The 23662-nt window shown below is 42.5% G+C and overlaps 2 protein-coding genes across 6 annotated transcripts in view; one reads left to right on the plus strand and one right to left on the minus strand.

Moving 5' to 3' along the window:
- Positions 1–11621, plus strand: part of Cep95 (centrosomal protein 95) — a 31294-nt gene extending 19673 nt beyond the window's left edge. For all 3 annotated transcript variants that reach the window (XM_055592620.1, XM_055592621.1, XM_055592622.1), the window contains 12 exons: positions 1761–1873; positions 2207–2336; positions 3311–3464; positions 4835–4974; positions 6317–6412; positions 6926–7055; positions 7786–7955; positions 8057–8131; positions 9023–9175; positions 10546–10692; positions 10949–11020; positions 11307–11621. In XM_055592620.1, the coding sequence (XP_055448595.1) occupies positions 1761–1873; positions 2207–2336; positions 3311–3464; positions 4835–4974; positions 6317–6412; positions 6926–7055; positions 7786–7955; positions 8057–8131; positions 9023–9175; positions 10546–10692; positions 10949–11020; positions 11307–11498 (1572 nt within the window). In that variant the 3' untranslated portion in view covers positions 11499–11621. The remainder of the gene's footprint in view (positions 1–1760; positions 1874–2206; positions 2337–3310; positions 3465–4834; positions 4975–6316; positions 6413–6925; positions 7056–7785; positions 7956–8056; positions 8132–9022; positions 9176–10545; positions 10693–10948; positions 11021–11306) is intronic.
- A 1752-nt stretch (positions 11622–13373) lies between these two features.
- The window catches only part of Smurf2 (SMAD specific E3 ubiquitin protein ligase 2), a 98432-nt gene continuing 88143 nt past the window's right edge, over positions 13374–23662 (minus strand). For all 3 annotated transcript variants that reach the window (XM_055592357.1, XM_055592356.1, XM_055592355.1), the window contains 4 exons: positions 21272–21392; positions 17861–18062; positions 16350–16425; positions 13374–16084 (listed from right to left, as the gene is read on the minus strand). In XM_055592357.1, the coding sequence (XP_055448332.1) occupies positions 15985–16084; positions 16350–16425; positions 17861–18062; positions 21272–21392 (499 nt within the window). In that variant the 3' untranslated portion in view covers positions 13374–15984. The remainder of the gene's footprint in view (positions 16085–16349; positions 16426–17860; positions 18063–21271; positions 21393–23662) is intronic.

The raw sequence follows: 23662 nt of genomic DNA on the forward strand, positions 1-23662 counted from the left end.
GGCCTTGAACTTAGAGATCTACTTGCCTTTGCCTCCCCAGTGCTGAGATTAAAGCTGTGCACCACCACCGCCCAGTGATAAAATTAATTTTCAAATTAAAAAAAAAAAGTTGACCTCTGTATCTCTCTCTTATCCTAGGAAGATAGGGACAAGAAAAGCATAAGATAAACTAGAGCCAACACATACAGAACGTTTATTTTTTGCCAAGCACGGTTCTGGGTACTTTATAGGTATTAGGTAATTTATTCCTCAAAACAGCTGTGTAGCAGGGACTGCCCTCTGTGGGAAAGCTAACTAGAGAAGTTAATGCCTCACGTGAGGCTATACCTCAATTGAAGATCAGAATTTGGACTCAGGCATACCTGTCTGGCCCTGAGCTATATATCCGTAATTAAATACTTACAAACTATAAAGAAAAGAACAAATGTTTAGCATAAAGCACTTAATATCTTGTCCTAGCTGTTTCTTCTCACCTTGAAAAAAGGATTATTCTTTTATACTGTCATTTTGTCTCTAACTTCCTGGAAAAACCAGGCATATTTGGGCTGGGGTAGAGCTATAAGGAATGATCTCATTATTTAAAAAAAAAAAAAAAATGCAAAAAAGGTGCTAGGTGTGGTATCGCACGCACACCTTCAATTCCAGTGCTTAGGAGGCCATAAACAAGCAGATCTCTGGGAGTTTGAGACCACTACAGTCTACATAATGAGTTCTAGGCCAGCCAGGGCCTAGAGTGCAACCTTGAGACCCTGTCTCAACAAAGGGGAGGGGAAGGTGAGGAATGCAGAAGTACAAGGAAAGATAGCATCGTATGGGCTCATCAGTCTTCACCTTGCTTCTGTTCAGATGGAAGAAAGGAGCAGGGGTAGGAAGACTTTGGAAATCTTAGGAATTGGTGGGATGGAGTCCGAGTGTTTGGTAATACGCTGCTGCTTCCATGGGTGATGGTGAATGTGAGACACTTCACTTTAATAAAGGTTTTTTTTTTTTTTTTTTTTTTTTAATAGGGTTATTTTTAAAGTAAAGCCTGGGTATGGTAACAAACATCCTTATCCCAATGCTTGGAAGAGAGGGATCTGTATGGGGCCAGCCTGGTCTACACAGTGAATCCCAGGCCAACTAAGGCTACAGAGCAAGACTTTATAGCAAAAAACAAAAATAAATATGAGTATATTTACCTAGAAAATAACCAATTTAGCTGGGCACGGTGTTGCATGCCTGTAATCCCAGCACTCAGAGAGGCAGAGGCAGGCCAATCTTTGTGAGTTCCAGGCCATCCTGGTCTACAAAGCAAGTCCAGGACAGCCCAAGCTACACAGAGAAACCCTGTCTTGAACAAAAAAGAAAGCAACCAATTTACGAGCCAGAGACTGAAGTGAAATTATTGAAGATGTCAAATACCAGATGAACTCTGCTTTAACTACAAAGAGTATTTTCTAGCCAGATGTAGTGACACAAGCCTGCAGTCCCAGCACTTGAGAGGCCGAGAACAGGATTGTGAGTGCTAAACCCTGGGCTGCCTAGTGAGTTCCAGACAGACTATGATGCCCTCTCTCCAAAGGAAAAAACAACAAAATCAGTATTTTCTAGATGGTTCCCTCAAAGGTTAAGTAATGTTATTAAAAATGCAAGCGTTTATGTTTTGGAGGATTTCGTCTGTGTTTCTGGACAGTTTCCGTTGGCTTCTTGGTGCTGGAGACTGAGCTCAGGCTCCGTGTAGCATCTCCTGTTTCTCAAACAACCTTTTTCTGTTTGAATAGGAACCAGATGATAAAACTTTCTTAACTTCAACATTCTCTAAAGATGATAAACAGGAAACATGTCTATCTTTGACTCAAAGCCCCAGGACAAGGATGCTTCCTGAAGGAAAAAGGTATCGTTGCTGTGGGCTTTAACGCTTTTGGTCTTGTTGTAATGGGATCTGAAAAGTGAAGGGGCTGCTAAGATAGCTCACAGTGAAGGTGCTTGCCCAAGCCTGGGGACCCGAGCTCAATCCTTGGAACCATGTAAAGGTGGATGGAGACATGCTTGAGGCAAGTCACTCCCCAACAATACTAAGTTTTTTATTTTAAAGCCAAGAGTATACTTTACAAATTTAGTTTTGGGGAACCAGAGTGAAATATTTGTTAAAGTGCATATTGTAGTCATTTTGAAATAAGTAGTGTGTCCTTGGCGAGTTAATTGCCTTGTGGCCACTTCATTACAGAAACGAGACCAGAGCTGTGGCCTCCCCAGAGTCCCCGCCTGTACCTCGGGAGTTCAGGACGCATCTAACAGAACAAGAACTGCATGCAATGTCAGAGAAGCTCTCTCGGCGGCTCTTTGAACTAGACTGGGCAAGTCTTGTCCTTTCATCTGGTTTGAGATTTCTGTAGTTAGCCTTTCAGTGGAAGATACTGATCTCCCAGCAAAAGATGAATCTTAGGATTAGGTACTGGGAGAAGAGTAGTGGAACATACTTCTCATCCCAGCACTCTGGAGGCAGATGCAGTTGGGTCTCTTGAGTTTGAGGCCAGCCTGGGCTACAGAGTGAGTTCTAGGACAGCCAAGGCTACACAAAGAAACCATCTCAAATCCAAAAAAAAGTTCCACAAGTCAAGCAGGAAGGACATAAACAAAGGCACCTCGCCTTCCTTATATAACCAGATATGGTATAGATTTATCTAAATTTTATTAATTCTTATAAAAATGGAATCACTTTAATTATGTTAAATCATTTATTTTTAGTTAACATCTATACACCTTTGTTACCAAAGACGGATGTGGTATAAAATTGGATCAAAGGCTCTCAGTGTAAACCTTAGTTTATATTTGGGGTAGTAACTAACATTGAATGATTGCATTAAATCCATGTAGGACTTTCTGTAAAATTTACTGGAGTGGTCTATAGCACTGATTGTCTCAAAAAATAAAATAAAATAAAAGGTCTGAGTCTCAGTGTGTAGCTGTAGATGGTCTAGAACTTTCTACACAGCCAGGCTGGTCTTGAACTTGCTGAGATTCTCCTGCCTCTGAGATTAAAAGTGTGTCTGCCCATGCTTTCAATGTTAAATATAAAGCTGGCCATTGCCATACCTCTAATCCCAGCACTGAGGAGACTTGAGTTCCAGGCCCGCTTGGTTTATGAAATGAAATCTTATCTCAAAATAAATACATAAAGGAAATGAAGTAAAAGCTATAAGTGTATATAAGATGCATATGTAAGTATCTAGAAGCTTGGTGTTAGTGACCAAAGACAACTTTTAGAAGGCTTGTTCTCTACCACTTCCGGTGAAGTCAAGGATAGATGTTGAAAGGATTTTCTCAATAGATGTTAAAAAATGCCCTGAGTGATCAAACAACAGACAAGACTGATGGCAAAGATGACGGTCCTGAAGATGAAGAGGTGCCCAGTGGAAATGAGGAGATACTCTCGCAGCATAGTGACAGCATTATGGAGTATGGACCAAAGAAGCCTAGGCCAGGTACTTAACCCTATGAGGCCTAACTTTTTAGGTAGCTCCATGTGTTAATGGTAGTTGCATTTTACATAAGGATCAAAAATAATAGCAAACTCAAGCTGGTATTGTTTCTTACATTTCTTTTTTTTTTGTTTTGTTTTGTTTGTTTTTTGTTTTTTTTTTTTGAGACAGGATTTCTCTGTATAACAGCCCTGGCTGTGCTGGAGCTTGCTCTGTAGACCAAGCTGGCCTCGAACTCACAGAGATCCACCTGACTTAGCCTCCCAAGTGCTGAGTCTAAAGGTGTGTGTCACCACCACCCAGCTTCTTACTGCTGTTTTTATACTGTCACAACTTATATATTACTTGTCTAAATATACACTATTGATTTCTATTTAAGTTTACACTAGCGCTATATATATATCCTGCAATTTGCTTTATTCTGTTAACACTATTTAAATGTTTGTTGAAGCCAAGCATGGTGGTGCACACCTGTAATCCCAGCACTCTGGGAGGCAGAGGCAGGCGGATCCCTGAGTTTGAAGCCAGCCTGGTGTACAAAGAAAGTTCCAGGACAGCCAAGGCTACACAGAGAAACTCTGTCTTGAAAAACCAAACGTTTGTTGATATTTTGAGAGCCAGTTCATTGATTTGAGCTGCTGTATAGCGGAATCCAGTGTGCCCCATTAGGGTAACATGAGTATTCCTGCTCATTAGAGGAGCACTCAGTGTTAGGCCATGTCACCTTTCGCTTGTAAGCATGCCGCTATGTATGTGTTTACATTCCATCCTCAGACCTAGGCCGGGAAAAGACACAGGCCACAGTTACTTGCCTCGCAGCCAGGGGCTCTTCCTTTCCATAGCACTTTATGTACAGCACACATTCCACATGCTGAATTTAACTCAAAGTTGGACATGCAATGCCGATGTACTTGAGAGCACGTGTGTACATGTGTGTGTGTTTGGGGGGGCATGTGGCCATGTGCACATGTTTGAGTGGACATGGATGTGCATGCCAGAGGCCTACATCAGTTTTCTTCCTCAGTTGCTCTTTGTGTTGTATTTTGAGACTGGCTCTACTGAGCCAGGAACCCACAGATTTAGCAAGGTTGGCTGGCCACTGAGCTGGAGTTCCAGGCGCTCTGTCACATGCAGCTGCTTCACGCATGCTGGGGATCTAGATCACGTAGACAGCAAGCACTCTCTTCCTCCCCGTCCCTAACTCTTGTTTTGACGGCATGACTGAACACACAGCTACATATTAGAAGACTAGCACATTAGTTTGTCATTCCTTTTTTTTAAGATTTGTTAAGAAGCAGTTGTTTGGTTTTGATTTCCAACTTAACATTTCTGACTGCCAGGAACTAATGGTGAATGACTTTTCTGTGTTGCAGGATTTTCCACGTATAGAAAGGCACCCTACAGATCCCATTCACTGTCGCCATGTTCCGTAAACAAACACAAACAATTAGAAAAAGAGAGAAGAAAGCAGCACACGTCTAAAGGGACAGACACCCACCAACACCAAGCAAAGGTAGGCCCCGCTTCCTTGATGGCTACTGGGCATCTGGCAAGTACCATCTCCCCGCAGCTGGATGTTACAATGAACACACATCATAGTACATTCACTATGCTTGAGTTGAATGGGTAGCAGATGTCCTCACTAGAGATACAGTCATGAAATCAGCAAGAAAATAACCTGGTAAGTGTTCAGTGGGGGAAGAAAGAGGTCAGAGTGGCCTCGAACTCACAGCAGTCCACCTGCCTCTGCCTCCTCAGTGCTGGGATTAAAGACCTGCACCACCATGCCCAGTAGGAGCTCAGCTTTTAAGAGCACTTGCTGCTCTTCCAGAGGACCTAGATATAATTCCCCACACCCATATGGTAGCTCACAATTGTCCATTACCCCAGTTCCAGTGGATCCAGTGCCCTATTCTGGCCTCCACAGGCAGGCAGTTACAGTGCACAGATATACGTGCAGGCAAGACAATTTTACACAAAAATGAAAAAGATATGTATTTTTTAATTAAAGGGCTTCATTATTCCTGGTGTCGTTACCAAGGGGGAAGATGTATTGTGAAACAGAGATTTTGCTTTATTTATTTTGGTTTTTTGGAGACAGGTTTCTCTGTGTAACCTTGGCTGTCCTGGACTCACTTTGTAGACCAGGCTGGGCTTGAACTCACAGAGATCCCTGCCTCTTGAGTGCTGGGGTTACGTGCATACACCACCATGCTCAGCTAAAAGAGATTTTGAAATGCATGGATTTAGAACCCTTCCTTGTTTGTTGGTTATTAGTGTTTTGGTTTTCTGACAGGGTTTCTCTGTAGCCCTGGCTGGCCCTGGCTTCAGAGATCTGTGAGCCTCTGGCTCCCGTGCACTGGGGTCAAAGATGTGTGGCACCTCCATGTGGCATAGTGAGCTTTATAAAGTAGCTGTACTTAAAATGGCGGAAACTGAACAATATTCAGATGCCTTAAAACTGTTATACCCAGGGGCTGTGCAAGCACAGGGACTGGAGTCTGATCCTCAGGTTCAATAAGAGACCCTGTATCAAAAACTAGGTGGGGGGTGACTGAGGAACCAGTCACACCAGCACACAGTTATGCTCTCTGGATGTTACCTCCACTCCGAGGAGTAGCATAATAATTATAAAACCTGTGAAAATATTAAAAATAAAAACCAGTGCATCCAGCTTCATTTTATATACTGATTTTGTGTCTGTTAGCACAGTGTGTTTTTATGAACCAGCCTGAAAGGAACTTAGGAAAATGTGAATAAACTTGGTATTTTTAGAATAGGAATTCAGATTACCTCCTTTTCATTTATATTTGCACGTATCCAAAAACTGCATTATATGACTTTATTCTTTCTAGGTGTTAAATGAAGCATTTGAACGGGAACTCAGAAAAAACAAAGTTCAAGAGAACATTAGACTTCGAGGGATAAGTGACAGTGATGAGGAGGAAACAGTGGGTAAAAGTCTCTCTTTGATAAATGCCAAAGACAGTGAAAAGTAGTCGTTAGCTCTTAGGAGACGGCAGGATTTCATTTCATGATGTAGTGTTTCCTTCAATTCTTGGAATACTGAGCTTGCTGAGATACAAGAGGACCAAAGAGACTAGTGCTTTTTCCTTCTGCCTAAACTTTGTTTGGCCTTAAAAGTTCTTGCACTAATTAAAGCACAGTGAAATTGCAGAAGAGACTTAAAAGGATACTGCAATTGCTTGCGTTTTTTAATGTACAGAGAAAACGTCAGAGAAACCAGCACATAAAAATTTCAATAGCAGTTTGTTTTCAGGGTGTGGGGCTATGTTTACTAAAGCTGGAAGAAAGGCCAGTTTGTGTGGGGGGGAGAGAAAACAGATTGAGAAAGTAGGTGGCTAAGAGTTAGTCAGCTGCCTTGTCAGTGAACTGTTTGAGATGGCTGTAGAAAAGTTTTTGGACCCCCTTCTTACTTCTGTCCTTTTTCATCTGTCTCTAAGGAAAAAACATACAGAGAAGCCATTTCTAAAGGAACTCCAAAACACAGTCAGGTCCAGAAGATTTACTCCAGAAAATCTGCAGCTCCAAGTCCAAAAGGTGGTTTACTGAAGTCAAGCAAGGCAGCTCCAAGTAAGAGCCTCTGACGTCCTGCATGCCAACTGGCAGCCTCTGGACACAACTGCCGTTCCAGAGTCTGTTGGAAACTAACACCCACCAGTTAGCTGCAGAAAGGCCCTCATGTATTACTGCCGTATGGCTGGGTTTCTGTAACCAGAACCAGACTCCTAAATGAGGTGTCTTATGGAGTCATGTATGGACACAAAAGAATTGCCAGGGCACTGCTGCTCCAGTGGGAGCCTCACTTCCCTCATTCTAGTTGCTTTGTTGGTTGCTCCAATTGTTTTTGGAAGCTGGTAGAAAGCAAGTAATGCTCCAAGGCAAGCAGATGGCCTGTTGAGCCTCCGTAGGCTGACAGTTGGTGCTCCTGAGTTAGAGCCTTCTTGCAAGGAAACAAGGTCAGGGGAAATGCCAGGCTTCTAACTATCCTGTCAGAGACCTTTTTCTTCTAACCATATGCCTACCAGGAAGCTGAGGTGTCTTCCGTTTTCACGCACAGGAAGCATCTGCCCACAGGCCCCGAGGCTGCTCATGAGTTAGGATAGATCCTGAGCACTGTAGTCAGCACTTTTGAGCTTTTTGTCCTCATTAGTAGGAAAGCTAAAGTAGCAAGCACACTCCAGATGGTTCTTTCTAGGACCAGCACCATAGCCCAGAGATTAGCTTGGTTTAGCAGGCAAGTGGGGATAAGAGTTCTTTTAGCAGCTTGGTCACATTAGCAGCATCTCTCATTTCCTCACAGTGAAAGTAAATGAATACAGTCTCTTGCCCCTGATGCTGGAACAGTTTCCATTTCTCTATGTTTCTGATCCAACACTGACCAAAATGTGGAAGCAACAAATTGCACAGGTTGAACAACTCAAAAGGGAAGCACAGAGAGAAAACCGATCAAAGAAGAAACTCCAGGACGAAGTAAGCTCCTGGGCATTTGAAGCATGAGCATACGAGTACACACAGGGAATGCTTTTCCATGAGCGGTACCCTGAACTTCCTTCCTTGTGTTCACCTTCTAGATAGAGGAAGCCCTGAGAAGGCATGACCTCCTTACTGCTCTTGTCAAGAAAGAGTATGAACATAACAAGAGACTGGTATGTCAAGAACAAACTCATAGTGTAATCTTTTCATCATCAGTACCAACTAGGCAACAGACTCTTCCAGCACCTGGCTGTGGAAGAAGGAATCTAGGGCTTTAACTCAGAACTGATGACGGGGAAAATATATGCCACATTCCATGGACACAACACTGAAAACACATCAACCAGTTGGCTGTAGAACACTTTTTATCCTTGCCATACGGCTGGTTTTTACTTCTTTATAGTAACAAATTAGAGATGGCATTTTCTGAGATGAAAAACCTAAGCTTTCAGATGTGACGTGAATTGCCTGGCTTTCTCTTTGATGAGCAAAAAGCACAGTTGAAATTTTATCCCATTTCTGTCTCTGTACCTCCACAGTCTGTAAATGCTCAGTGCCTTCTGGTCTCCTGTCTTCTCAGATCCTGGGTAGAGAGCCAGTTTTGTTATAATTTGGTTGGAAGTCATACTTAACGCCATCTCCAGTTAATACAGTGAAGGGACATGGCAGAGGCCAGTGTGCCAAAGAAAGATACTTTAAAATCCTTAGTTGGGTCTGGAGACAGGCTAAGTCATGGAAACGCTAATCTTAATTAGTTTTTAAAAGGCCATCTCCAAAATTGCCTGTAGATCTTCACTGTGGATCAAGGACATCTGACCCAATAGAGAAAAAGGTGCAAGCTGTGGCTCAGAAGCACTCAGGGCCCTTTTACTCTGCACAGTGGGGCCTGTCAGTGCTGCTCTGCAGACTGAGGCAATGAAGCTACAAAGGCTGAAGAGCCTGTGTAGGCTAGTGTCTTTCCTGCATGCCCAGCTTATAGCTAGAAGGTATCCTTTGTGGTGGGGAGCTGAGGGGATGAAAATGAATGCTCAAACTGGCTTTCTGCTTGTCTTACTCTTCCCTAGCAAGACTTCAAGGATCGAATTCATAGACAAAAGTTGACCCAATCAAAGATAAAAGAAAATCATCAGCAAACTGTTCGTGCCCGGAAATATTATGATGATTACAGAGTTCAGTTACGTGCAAAAATGATGAGGATGAGAACCCGGGAAGAAATGGTATGTACACCTTTCCGTCTATCTAGTTCTGCTAAGGTGAATTTGTGTTACGTTTCAAGACCAGTTTGTCTACAACTCTTACCTCAATTTGGATCCAAATCCAAATCCAAGTTCCAAATGAAGCCAGGAGAGCTTGTGTGTGACCACAGGCCACGGCCCAACTGTGCATCACCATCTACTCTTCATGCTTCCCCTAATATGCAGCCTTGATTTCCTCTGACCTCCTACATATACACTCTTCCGTACAGCTGCTCTAGGGACTTAGGAAGCACACTGCAAACGACAGAAATTGAGGTATGCTTGCATTGGTGCAGAAGGACATGCAAGGAACTGCCATGGTGTGAGCTATTCTCGTAAGATATAGTGATAGTCCTATCCTAATCAATGTTTGGGGATCCCAAATTACTGGAAAGTTTTATTTCTATAGTAGAACTTGATCGTAGTTAAGCTGGATTAAATACAAACCAAAGGATTTGTTGAGAAGACACTTAACCTCCCAAAGCCATAGCAGTAACTTGCCTAAGGTAATATGATAGCAAATGTGTGCAGTCAGCAGTAGTCTTTATCAAGAGTTCTTATGAAGGGAAGACAACTGGGCCTGTCCAAAATCCTTGAGCAGTAGTTCTATGGTGGCTGCCCAAATGCTGACCCTTCACTTTCAACTAAGTACATGGTAAGATGTTCCATCTTGTATTACATGCATGGATGCTTGAGAATTCTTTTCTGAAAGCAGTAAAAAATATTGGTCCACGAGAAGGTATTGAGCACCATTCACCAGTAGGGAAACACAAATTAAAATCACAGCAGACACCGCTCACACTTACTAGGATGGCTGAAATGAAGAATTGGTGAAGACATGGAGAAGATGGAATACTCATGCAGGGCTGGTGGGGTCATATGACGGTGTGATTGCTTTTGGAAAGTCTGGCACTACTACTAAAAGGTCACCAGATGCTGTATAGGCTTAATACTTTTAAATGGATATATGTGTGTGCATGTCCACACAGCAGCCAAAACAGCCAAAAAATTGTTAAGCCTGCTGGCTTAACAATTTGTGAACAAAGTTTATATTCACACAGTAGAGTGACAAAAAATAAAAATAAAAAATGACACACTAAATGTCTGTAAAGATTGTGACCTTCAGAGCATGTCAGGTTAAGGCTGTGCTCAGAATAGGCAAATTCACAGAAAAGGAAGTGGGGGGAGGGCAAGCATGGGCTTCATGCCTGAGCTGATGCAAATGTCTGAAACCTAGTGCTGGTTACACAATTTTGAGTCGACTAAAACCTATTTATTATGTATATACATTTTAAGTTATTTTGAAAAGACTTCACGAAATGCATTGTAATTTATGATTAAATAACCAACAGATCTTTAAGAAACTGTTTGAAGAAGGTTTACAAATTCAGAAGCAAAGACTACGAGACCTAAGGAACTACGCCAAAGAGAAACGCAATGAAGAAAAGAGACAGTACCAGAATGAGCTGGACTCCATGGAAAACTACTACAGAGACCAGGTGGGCCTGCGCTGCCACTAGTATGCTTGATCCCAGCCTCCTTTCAGGCCGGCTTAGTTCATTGCTGGGTCATACGCAAATTAGCGCAGAGCTTCGCAGCCTTGTGCAGGCTATAGTGATTATTTCTAAGGCAAATTTAAAGACAAACTAAGCTAGTCCTTGGCATGTATGTTGCCCCATTTCCATTAAAATTTAAGATGTGGTATTAAGAATAATTGCATTGTGATGGAAGATTTGTTTTTTTCCTTCCCTACAGTTTTCATTGCTGGCAGAAGCCATATCACAGGAACATCACAAACTCAAAGCCAGGGAGAAATCTCAGGCTCAGGTAATACATTAACAGGACAGGAATTAGGAATTACTCCTAAAAGTAAATAGAAACTGTTACTGTAACTTTAAAAGAATGGAAAGAATACAAATAAGAGAATCCATCTCTGCTCCCAAATACCTGACAGGCTCTAATGTTGCCTGCTGTGGTCTAGAAGGGAGCCGGTAAATGACTAAACCCTCCAGAGGAACTTGCTAAGTGCAGGCAGGCGGGGGTGGGGGAGGGGGCAGAATAGAGGGTCCTGGATACGAGTAGAGAGCTGCAGACTGACTGGGCTCTCTTCCAGATGTTACATAAGGTGAAGAGGGACCTGAGAGCTAAGATGGAGAAGGAAATTCAGCAATTGCAGCATATACTGACCCAGAACGACGACGACGCTTTCTTCCGGGAACTAGAAGCTGAGCGCTTCAGAGCTCGGCTGCAGATGGCTTCCTTCCAGTACAGTAAAAATCCTTTCTCAAGAGGCCAAACTTCATAGAGCCCTTAATAGTACGAACAGAGCCAGACCTGAGCCAGTAAACAGTCTAAACCAGAATATGCCTTATTTATGTATTCATGCTAAAACTTAGTTTCTTAAAAATAAACTTTTTCTTAAAGCTTACTGCCTTTGGATTTTTAACCTAAAACCCGAGTAAAGGAAATAAAGACATTTTATGCTAAAGCAGTTAGCAAGTCCTGTCAGCACTCCTGAAGCCTGTTGACGGAGGTCAACAAAAGAAACCATCCAGGACCAAGGACAGCACCTACCGGCTGTGGATAAGGCCAATAATGGCTGCTGTTTGGGGGACTTAGGAGCTATGCAGCCTTAAATCCTCTTCTGCTGGAGAGAGCTGACTTCCCTGAGCCTCATCTATGTCCTGGCTGGAAGAGGTAGTCTCCACTCGGGGGTGCCTGGCTTCTTACTAACCCGTGAAGTTCTGTGTCACCCCTGGCTGCTGGTAAACCGGTCGCAGCACAAACAAAAACCACCCAACTGACATCCATCAGCTTAGCCGAGCAGGCTGGAAAATCACAGAACGTGAATGTGATGAACAGAGCACGGAAAGTTTTGTTCTGACACAGGCCTGACTTCCTAGTGCAATTGAGGTTGGCCTCAAACTTCTCAGCCCTCCAGTAGGCTTCTGAGTGCTGGGATTATACGCTTGCACCATCATGCCCATCAGGGAAATTACCTTTTAAATAAAACAACTTTTAACTATAACTAGACAAACCAGCTTAGAGTATTAACATAAAAGGGCAATAGCCTTCCTGTGTAACAGCCTCCATCTCCCCTGTAACTAGTCTCAGACCTCATGTTATCCTGTTGTAATTATATCTGGATAGAAAACCCGAACACGGGGAATATGTTTACCCTTTGTTACGACAGGGAGAACTACTGGTTACCAAAACCAGAAATATTTTCCAACAAAGCAGGCATCTCAAAACTAGTTTGATTTATATACTATTGAATACAAAGATCTTCCTTTAATGTACTGTAACCTTGTTTTAGATAGAGCCAGTAAACAGCAGTGGGAAGCGAATGTTAAAGTACAGCATGTTCATCTACTGGGGAGAAAAGAACAAACATTCCTTTACCTCAGGACACTGGCAACAAAGAAACAATTCCACCAAAATCTAATGTGATGAGCCAGTGAGTTTACTGGGGCTATTGACAGGAGCGTCCTATTGAAAAGCCCCCAGCTGGGTTCTGACACAAGGAGGGCATCACTGGAGTGCAGCTCCCCTGAAAACAGTCTCTGCACCAGTTCTTTACCACTGCCGTAACCTTTCAAGCCTGCACGAGGATCTTGTGGGCTTCCCTAGCCCTGGGAGCCTCCCTCCTTCCTCGAGGAAAGAACTGGAGGAAGTAGCCACACAACACCGTGTCACACATCACTGCTGTTTACCGTTTTCCAGATGTCCCATTCTGTTGCAGCCATTCTGTTTCACATTCTAGGTGAAACCAAAATGAATTTCTTTTCTACCTATGTATTTAGTTGTACTTTCATCAAGTGGCATTCAAAGAGTTATTAACTCATCTCTCCCTTTCATTTGGAATATTTTACTGTTCAACACCAAGGCATGCTGTCAAAGGTTAGACCATCTACCAACCACTGCCCTGCCAGACCCCAAACAGACCTGGTTGTAGATAAACATATTCCCCTCCACTAACCACTGGAAACTTCTCAGCTGCCACGGCAGGGGAACACTCACCTTCCTGCTCCACCTCAGGGCAGCTGGATCCCAGACTCTCCAAAGCCCTGAAAGCAAGCAGCATTCTTTTCATTTCAAGACTCCATGCTATCACCTGTGAAAAGCCAGATGTGTTTTTCAAAACAAGTAAAACTCAATATTCTTAAAAACTTCCCTGCTGTGACAGTGCAAACAGCATTCATTTTATTGCTCAACTTCGGCATGGGCACATACATACATACATACATAGTTAATTTTTAAAAACCATTTATACAGATGTTATTGATAAAGCTCATGTAACAAACGAGTGAAAATACAAAGAATATCAAAGCTAAAACATTCTGTAATAAATACAATGGAAATGATAAAACTTTGTTTTTAAAGTCAGTTTGGAAAAAAGGAAGAATATTACATAAAGTGAACTAATTACATCTAGAATAAGCAACTCAGCATTTGGTACAATCATCATCCTAGTATGAGATCATTAACCACCACACGTGGCCCCGATGTAAGCTGCAGCTGAAAGACAAGGTGCTGTGCTGCCAACCCTGCAGGCACCGGACGTGTCAAACACCCATCAGTGCAATCTGTCCATCGCACCGCAAGTTCAGAGCAGATTTAGTGTTGTCAAAGTAAATTACAATGGATTCAGGAGAAGAGAGATCTGTGCTCCGGCCTGTAAGTGTGGGTGGGGGTGGGAGAGCACTGTAAAAACAGAGCAACAGACTGCAAAGCAAAATGTACAAGACACAGCACTACTTGAAAACTCTGCCGAGAAATAGTGGCCTCTTACTGCATGTGAGAGCACTACAAGGTAACCACTGGTCAGAATTAAGCTTTCCTGATGGAAAGGGGGGGGTGGAACAGCGCAACTAGAGGAGATGTGGAAACAGATAGAAATATTCACATTAAATGCACGGCAAGTCCAGGTTCAACGACAGTTGGGGGGGTTGTTTGCTTAGCACCTATTTGGAAGAAATCTGTAAATATAATTTGGAAATTGAAATCTAAATCATGTTTTTGGATGTCATGTGCTACTGCAGACTGTTACAAAGGGCGATGTCCATTAAAGCTCTGTCAAGTCATTATTATAAAGTTGAAAGGCACTCAAAGCGATGGGATTTGCCTGCTTTCCACTGCACGGAGAACCACTGAAAAGTAGCATCTCATCACTGCATCCCTGTCAGTTATGGTCCTCACGCCCCTGGAGACAGGGCCTCAAGTAGCCTCAAACCCTCTAAGTAGCTGAGGTTGGTCTTGACCTCCTTGATCCTCCTGCCTCTGCCTCCCCAATGATGGGATTACAGGTGTCAGCCACCAGGCTTAGTTACAATTTCTGTCACGAGTGCCTCATGTCCTTGTGCCAAGCTCATCAAAATTTGCTATTCTTACTTCACATCAACGTTAAAAGATAATAGTACGTTGTTCTGATGGTTGAATTTTAAAAATCCAATGTAATTTTTGATGGTTGCAATCTCTCACCCCAGAATTTTTGTTACCTCCTGGATCATGGGATGAGCCACACACTTTGAAAGCTCAACCTTAACACACTTGGAAGTCAGCAATGTGGCAGCCAGGACTTTACTCCCTTGCTTTTAAATGAACTCTTCAGTTTTAGAGTGAAATGTACAATAGACTTAAGAGTCATCTTATCTGAGGCAAGATCTGCTATGTAGCTCAGACTGGCCTTGAACTTGGGACTGCTCGCCCTGCCTCAGCCTCCCAGGAGCAGGGATCACAGGCATGGTCAGCACATCTGACCTCACTGATGTATGACATTCCCTGCCCACCGTGCCCAGTACCACCTCCAGTTTATCCAGTGAGGTAAAAGCAGGGCTCCGTAAGCTTGCTAAACAATCTTTAGAGCAAAAAATTTTCCTTTTAGAAACTTAATTAAAATATAAGTTAATGTACTTATTAGAGACTTTGGTTTATAGAAATAGCATATAAAAGACAAGCTGACTTAGCAAAGAATGAAAATCCCACCCCATCACATACTGAGAAGCTATAAAAAATGCAGTATTTCAATTTAAGATGAAAGTAAATCCAAAATACCTGATCCTCTTGATTCAAGAACATGAGGTGTTTTTTTGTTTTGTTTTTTTTTTTCAAAGTCATCTTAAAAACAGGGAGGATAGCAAATAAACTCAAATTAAATGGTTTGCTTTAGGAATTACCAGGAAAGTCACACTTGAAAAATATAAAAACCCCATTTAAGCTACGGTGACCCACATAATGCAAAATATAATGCTCTGCTATAGAAAAACACAACTAAACATGTAAATGGCTTAATTTCATAAAGGTAGTGATCCCTTTAGCCAATTGTTTACAAAGGTGGAACAGTTCAAAATAACTTTATTTAGTTTTTTTACAAAGAGCAAGTATAAGAGCTGTTCAGAAATCATATATTCAATCAAAATGAAATGTGACTTGTACCGACTGTTGGAGTTGTCTTGCTGTGGAGACGCGAGTCTGTGACGCGATCTGGATAGATAACCTTTTATAAAAATAGTAGTAGTCTGTAAGTGTAGAACACTGCCTAACTGGAGATGCAGGGGTCAGCATTCTCTAGGTTCAAGGTATTAAGTTTTAGATAGCAGCTGAGTGTGTCCTCATGGCAAAGCATAAAGACCTTTATTTTTCCTTGAAAAGGAATTTCAAAATTGTCCTTTCCCTCCCAGTGTCCTAGAACGTGAGGGGCTGGGGAGAACCGTCCTGTACTCCAGCATTCTCTGAAGCGCTGCTGAAGGGGCTGTCGGCCAGGGTAAACAAGAGCTCTAGTCCTGGGCCCATCATTCCACAGCAAATCCACATGTTTCTTCGATGGCTGTTAGCAGCTTTTCATAGAGCTTTTCATAGCTTTCATAGGGTGGAATGTCTATTCGATTGAAGCTGTGAATAAGCAAATCAGACTTTATCATTTGCTCAGAACTACTCAACAGGTGCAGTAAGCGAGCATTACACAGCCACAGCGGTCTTTATGTCATACAGAAAGTTAGAAGCTGGCAGTCCTCTAAACAGAGAGCACCACTTTGGGGTTTGCCTACTGAATTCTGAATAATTTAAAATTTTAAACCACTTACAAGAGATGCTCATCATTTCTTTTAAACCAACACCTACCGACCTTGACAGAGGAAAAGCTACAAAAATAACTCACCAAGTGTGGGCTTTTGGCAAGTTGTTCGTGCAGGCATCAATCTGGTGTATGGTAAAGAGCCGTGGGCCTGCAGCACCTGCCAGTGAAGGAATGTGGGTCAGATCACAGCAGGTACATGCATCTATCTCCAAAGCCTCAGAACAAACGGGAACATAAACCACGGATCTGGGGAGCTGGGAAGCACACTAACTTGGGGCTTATAGGAAAAGCAGCCTGTTGGGAGGTTGTGAGTGATGCCAGTGATGCCAGGTGCCATGACATCAGCATCCCAGTCTGAAAAAAAGACTTAACTGAGGACCTCTGCCAGCTGTGTGCCAGAGAGCATCTGCATCCCAGACAATAAGGAGACTACTTGGGCAGTGCAATACAGAATAGATTTGGATTACTTTGTTTTGGTTTCTTTTGCTTTTCTGAGACGGGGTTTCTTTGTATAACAGAACCTGGCTGTCCTGGAACTCCCTCTGTAGACTAGGCTGGCCTCAAACTCATAGATATCCACCTGCCTCTGCCTCCAGAATGCTGTGATTAAAGGGGTGCACAACCACCACCACCACCTGGCTGACTTTATTTTACTAATTTTTTTAAATATGGTCTTGCTGTATAGTTCAAGATGGTCTTAAATTCAAGATCCTCTACAGGGCTAGGATTACAGTCGGGTGCAATTACGGCTAACATACATATTTGAGTCACTTAAAAAGATGACAACCTAATGTAAATGTAGGCTTTATGACTCAAGCTGAGCTGAACAAAGATTAGCAGTTTACAGAACACATTTCAGTTAACACACATACCCCATACAAATACCCAAGAGAAGACAACACCAAGCTCCCCAAACAGGGAGGGGAAACACAACTTGAGGTGGCTCTGCCCAGGCTTTCTGAGTGCCCTGAGGGGGCTGCTGATGAATTACATACCAGTCTCACTCTGCAGACTCTCCCTCCTCACCAGCAGCTTTGAAAATGAGGAGTTTAAAGGAAGCAATGTCCACTGAATGATGCACCACAATCCTTAGCAATGTTACCAACTCAACCAAACTCAACCAGCTTATTCCATAAAAAAAAAAAAAAAAAATACTTAAAAAAATTGAAGATGGCTGTAAATCAATGGTCTGAAGTCATGTAATAAAGTGCTCTGACCAAACAGTTGGCTTTCACAATTCATATTGCCTCCCTCTATTAAAAGAAAGACAGAGGGGCCATCCTAGTGGGAAAGTTTGCCAACCTGAGATGTGAACACAGAGCTGGATGACCTTCCCTACAGAATTAAAGCCAGGTGATCAGAAAGTGAGAAGCAGAGCATTAGTACATTCTACCTCCATCCCACACCCACTATAAGCACAGAGAAGCCTGCCAGAAACGCCTCTCTGGAAGGAACTGGGATGGGAATTACAGGTAAGAGACAGGAAAGAAAATCTTTACAACCACTGGGCTTATCAAACAGTAATATATACTCCATCGCTCCCATGAAAGAGTGGGTGCCAGGCACCTGTGTGCCCACCCTCCACATCTTACCCTGTAGTGCTTTGAAGCCCTGCAGAGGCACTCGGGAGGACCCTGTCACAAACTGGAGTAGACGCGCTCGTCGCTCTTCATCAAAGAACTCCACAGCTTTCCAGAACCACTTGACAACATTGCTGTCCGGTGTACAGTGTTTTAACCGGGTGTTGACTTTCCAGTCACTCACGTCAATTTTGCCAAGTCCACAAATAATGAGCTGTTGAAATATTTGCAGGAGTGGTGAGCCAGTGGACACCAAAGCCGGGTATCCCAAGTCCTTTCAGATTTGCAGTGATGACTCCCACTCAAGGGGCACACAGCAGTATTATCTGGAAAGCCTTTCAAAATCTACCCAACAGACCCTATGCTGCAGAGATTCTAACTCTGTGTGTTTGGTGGCAGTCAGGGTCTGTATCATCATCTTTTCTTATTCCTCCTCATCCTTTTCCTCACTCCCTCACTTGCCCCCCCTCTTTCAAGACAGGGTTTCTTTGTGTAACCATTCTGCAGACCAGGCTGGCCTCAAACTCAGGGACCTGCCTGCTTCTGCCTCCCAAGTGCTGGGATTAAAGATGTGTACCACCATCCATCAAGGATCTGTATCTATATTTCTAGAAGTATCTACTCATTTGTATAAGTCTCGTTCCCAGTGTATGACAAGCACTATGATGGACACTGACATGATGACATGAAAGATTTGTAAACATTCCTTAGTTTCTAAATAGAATCCTAAAATTTTAAAAGATTTGACTGAAATCAAGATTCAGTAAAGATAAGATGGATGTAGCACCCTATGTCTATAATCCCAGCACTTCAGAAGCTGAAGCAGGAAGATCACCATGAGTTTGAGACTAACCTGAGCTACGAAAATGAGAATACTACTACAGTTTATCTGTGCCTTTCTTAGGCTGCATCGATTTACATTAGTTCTAATACTATTAGCTTTGCAATTTGAGGCAAACTCAATTTTGTCAGTAGACAGCATTGTTCTTTGCTCTAATACCGCAGTCACCGCTACCTCACTTTACCTGTGAAAATGGCCCATAGGGTATGGCAAGAAATGTGTTAGAAAATTAATATAATCCATTTAACAATCCTGAAGTTACAGTAAAATATAAAATACACAAGGGCCAGCATTGTATCACACACTTTTAATCCCAGCATTTAGGGGGCAGAGGCAGGCAGATCTCTTGAGTTAGAGACCAGCCTGGTCTAAAAAGTGAGCTCCAGGACAGCCAGGCTACACAGAGAAACCATGTCTTTGCCTCCCTGAGTGCTATGGTCAACGGCGTGTGCCACCACACTCAGCTTACTCTAGTTTTCATATACTTAATATTTCGATAATCTAGCATAACATTAAAACTGGACATATTTTTCTAAAAATTTAATTATTTCAATAATGATAAAACTACACTGTAAATCTTACCCTACCAAATAAAATCTGGCCCCAAAAAGCTTCCATGTGTTTCTAAACTAATGAAGTCACACCACTGAAGATGCCTTCTAAATCCTGTTCTTCAGAGTAGGGCCTGTTAGAGACAGTGCAAACTCCTGATTCACAGCATAGTCAGATTAAAAGGGTCCTGTTTCTCAGACCCACTCCACTTTAGCCACTTAGCTGTATAGTTCCTGTCTTCCCGTTGGCCACCTCATCATTCAGTCACAGAAGGGATGGGGATAATACAGACTCAACCAATTGTTTGCAATCAGGTCTATTAACCAGCAGGCCTGGAGAGATGGTTCAGTGGTTAAGAGTACTTGCTGCTCTTCCAGAGGAACTTAGTTTACTATGCTGGGTAGCTATAAACCACCTTAACTGCAGGTCCAAGGAATCTAAAATCTCTGGCCTATGCATACACACATCTACATATAATTTGAAAATAATAAAAACAGTTAAAAAAGACCAGTAAGAAAAAGCCAACAACAGTAGTAAATAAAATCTTTATTTTACAGGGTTTCTCTGTGTTACAGCTGTCACTGTCCTAGAACTCTCTGTCAACCAGGCTGGCCTTGAACTCACAAAGATCCACCCGCCCCTGCCTCCTGAGTGCTGGGATTAAAGGCATGCATCGCCACACCTGGCTAAATAAAATTATTTTAAAGTGATTTTTAGACTTCAAACACTTATGTTATTTCCTAACCACCAGATAAATTGGTAGAATAAAACCTTTTTAATGTACTTACTTCTCTAGAGACAGAGACTTGCTATGTAGCCCAGGCTGGCCTTAAAGTTTCAATTTTTACGTCTCAGCCCAAGTGCTGTATTGCAGCCATCACCACCACACCCAGCAAACCTCAGTTTCCTTCATAGTAGCTGAGTATTAAATCGATGTGTTTACTGTGGTACTCTGAGGGTCAGCTTCACACAGAAGGGAACGCTAACTGTTCAACACAGAGCTGATTACTGTTACTGTGAGTGTTTGCGAAGGCCCAGGGATGGTTAAATACCACATAATTTATACTGCTTCATTTCTTCTAAATGCTTTCTAGCAAAGATGAGCACAGTTGAGATTAGCATTTTATTCATATAAATTTCACTATGTTAGAGACAAAGTAAGGGGACTAAATTTAAATAAGCCAATTAAATCAAGAAATGACCAAAAAAATTGGAAAAAGGGCCGACAGCAAGATGGCCCAGTGGATAAAAATACTTGTCAAGCAAGCAGGACAACCTAAGTTCAACCTCCAGAACCCACATGCCATAAGGGTGGAATGAGAGAGCTGACCTCACAAAGAGTCCTCCGACCTCCACATGTGTACCATGGGAAGAATTTTAATTAGGAAGAATTCTATGTGGCATGAAAAGAAAGGGACTTGAGAAGTAGCTTAGCTGGTGGACTGCATACATCTCTGGGCTTAATCCCAGCACTGAGGAGGGAGCAGAGAGCCACAAGTTAAAGGTCATCCTCATCCACATAGTTAGCCCCAGACTAGTTACAAAGAAGGAAAAGGATATATACTAATAATGTCTCCATGCGGGGGTGGAGAAATGCCTCAGGGGTAGAGGGCTTGCTGCACCAGATCATGTTTGGTTCCTAGCACACACATCAGGCAACTGACAATCACCTGTAACTCTAGCTCCTAGGGATCTATCTGACCTCTCTGGTCTCTAAGGGTACCTGCACCAATGTGCACACACACCATCCCCATACATACACACTCAATACACACACCCCCTCATATACACATAAGTAAGAGAATCCTTACTCACAGAAATCCCAAAGTACACAATATTTCCTGTGAGAGTTTTAGGGCGCTGAGCCATGAAACCGTAAGTGTCAGAAAGCTCCACTTTCCTCTAAAGACAGCAGAAAAGCCCAGACTAGTCACACACGTGACCTCAGAACAGTGGCACACTGATCACACACGTGACCTCAGAACAGTATCACACTAGCCACACATGTGCCATCACTGTTACACACTCACCTCCAGCTCCTTCTCATCAAAGGTCTTCAGCAGATGCTGCGGGATGACTTCATTGAATCCTTTCTGCAGTGCCAGAAACTGCGCTTCAATGCCTCGGAGAAACCTCCAGTTTACATAAAGCCTGCAAACATTCGGCAAGGTGTCATGTGACAGTACAGACTCAGATTTGGTAATTAACGTAAGTTCCTCCTTTGGCAACTTCACACTTTAAAGAGCCTATCATCCAAAAAATTTTAGTCTAGTAGGATGAGATACAGGGGAGCTGTAGGGTCCTGCTCATAGGCACAAGACTCTGGGTTCAACCTTCAGCCCAAAAGAAAAAGGAAACTAAAAAATAAAACAATTTAGTGTAATGTCTAAAAATTAGGGAACAAATAGCTCTTAGGTGCTGAGACAATTTGATGTACTAAAAGACAGTAACCTTCTGTCACTAAGTACAGCATCGATGAGCGATGCCTCGAACCAGGTCCCAGTACAGCAGACTTGTTATCCCAGTCACTCAGAGCTGAGGCAGGAGGATCAAAAGTTAAAGCCCTGTTGGGATACCAAGTGAGTTCAAGGTAGCCTGGGCACTCAGTAAGACTTTGTCTTAAAATTAAATACTAAAGAGGAGGAGGTGCAGCTCAGTGGCAGAACCTTACTGACATACACGAAGCCTTGCATTCAGTCCCACCACTGTTGACTAAATAAAAAAGCAACTCTTCAAATCAGAAAAACCTCCTAGAACTCAGAGTCTGAGGTTCAATTTTTGTTCAGATTTGGTAATTACCATAACTATCTACTTTAGTAATTACTGGTAATAACTTTAATATTTCTAATTTTTAATAATTAAAAATGGTATAATTATTAAAAATTTAAAAATTGTAAAAAAAATATTGTATGTATTGGTGTTTTGCCTAGATTTACATGTCTATGAGAATGTCAGATCCCCTGAAGTTACAGACAGTTGTGAGGTGCCTTCTAGGTACTGGGAATTGAACCCAGGTACCCTGGAAGAGCAGCCAGTGTTCTTTATTGCAAAGCCATCTCTCCAACCCCAACATTTCTTAATTTATTCTGTCAAAAAGCAGAATAAAGAGCCAAATAAGACTGACCATTCCTGGGGCAGGGGTTACTTGAGAGTGCTGTCAGAGAATGTGAGCAGCTCTGTCTGTTTATCCAAGAGGAAGAGAACAGCAAACAAGGCAGGGTGGGAACCAAAAAAACCTAGAGAAGATGCTATTAGAATAATGCTCATTGCTCCAGAGAGGCTATAAAACCTTGCAAGATGTCAAGTTACCAACAAAAATGCATTAAAATACAACTTTTGTGAAGCCTTTCCCTATACCTCTTAAAGTTTGTTTTTGAGATAGGTTCTTAGTAATACATGCTATATGTGATGTGTGTGGTGTAGAAATATGAGTTATTATTTGGGTTTCCCAGGCTGGCCACAAGACAGCCAAAGATAACTGTACTCCAGATCCTCCTGCCTCCGGAGATCACAGGTGTGCATTAATATACCCAGCCTAAGAGCATTTCTGAGTTAACTTTTAACTGAACATCCTTATTCATACGTAGCTACATGTGCATTTCTGTAAAAGCATCCTAAAAATGGGGTTGCTTGGTGGAGGATATGTTCATGTTCATTATGAACCTGGGCTGCCCACTGTGTCACTTCAATCAAAAGCATACAGTGAAAATCATGTTGGCCAAAAGTGTATGTAGACCTTATAAAGAATAAAGATCAGGCACAGGCTGGAGAGATGGCTCAGCAGTTAAGAGCACTGGTTGTCCTTCCAGAGGACCTGAGTTTGATTCCTAGTGCCCACATGGCAGCTCACAATCATATGTAACTCTAGTAACAGGGACTCTGACACCCTGTTTTGGCCTCCATGAGCACCAGGCATGAATATGCTGCATAGACACATATGAGGGAAAAACACCCAGACCTACAATTCCAGGACTTGGGAGGTAGAGGCAAGAGAATCAGGAATTCAAGGTCATTCTCAGCTACACAGCAAATTAGAGGCTAGTATGGGCTACCTAAAACTGTTGCGGGGGCTGGTAGCTTCCTCTGCGCCATCTTGGTTGTAGTCTTTAAGAGTCAGCAGGCCTACCTAGGCCTTTCGACACCAGCTGACAGCTTTTGGGTTAGCAGTGCACTGTATGCATTATTCTCTGCCCAATTACCAGTCCCAGGGCTTATGAAAAACTAGTGAAGGGCAGGTATATATATATATTTTTTGTTTGTTTGTTTGTTTGTTTTTCAAGACAGGGTTTCTCTCTATATATAGACAAGGCTAGCCTTGAACTCACAGGTCTTGCTGTCTTTGCCTCCTGAGTGCTGGGATTAAAAGTCACTACCACCCAACTAGGGTGGGAGTTTTTAAGTTATTTAATTCTATGGAAGTA

Source organism: Psammomys obesus, unplaced genomic scaffold, assembly GCF_907164565.1.
Source record: "Psammomys obesus unplaced genomic scaffold, mPsaObe1.curated_primary_1811, whole genome shotgun sequence".
In the NCBI taxonomy this organism is placed as follows: domain Eukaryota; kingdom Metazoa; phylum Chordata; class Mammalia; order Rodentia; family Muridae; genus Psammomys; species Psammomys obesus.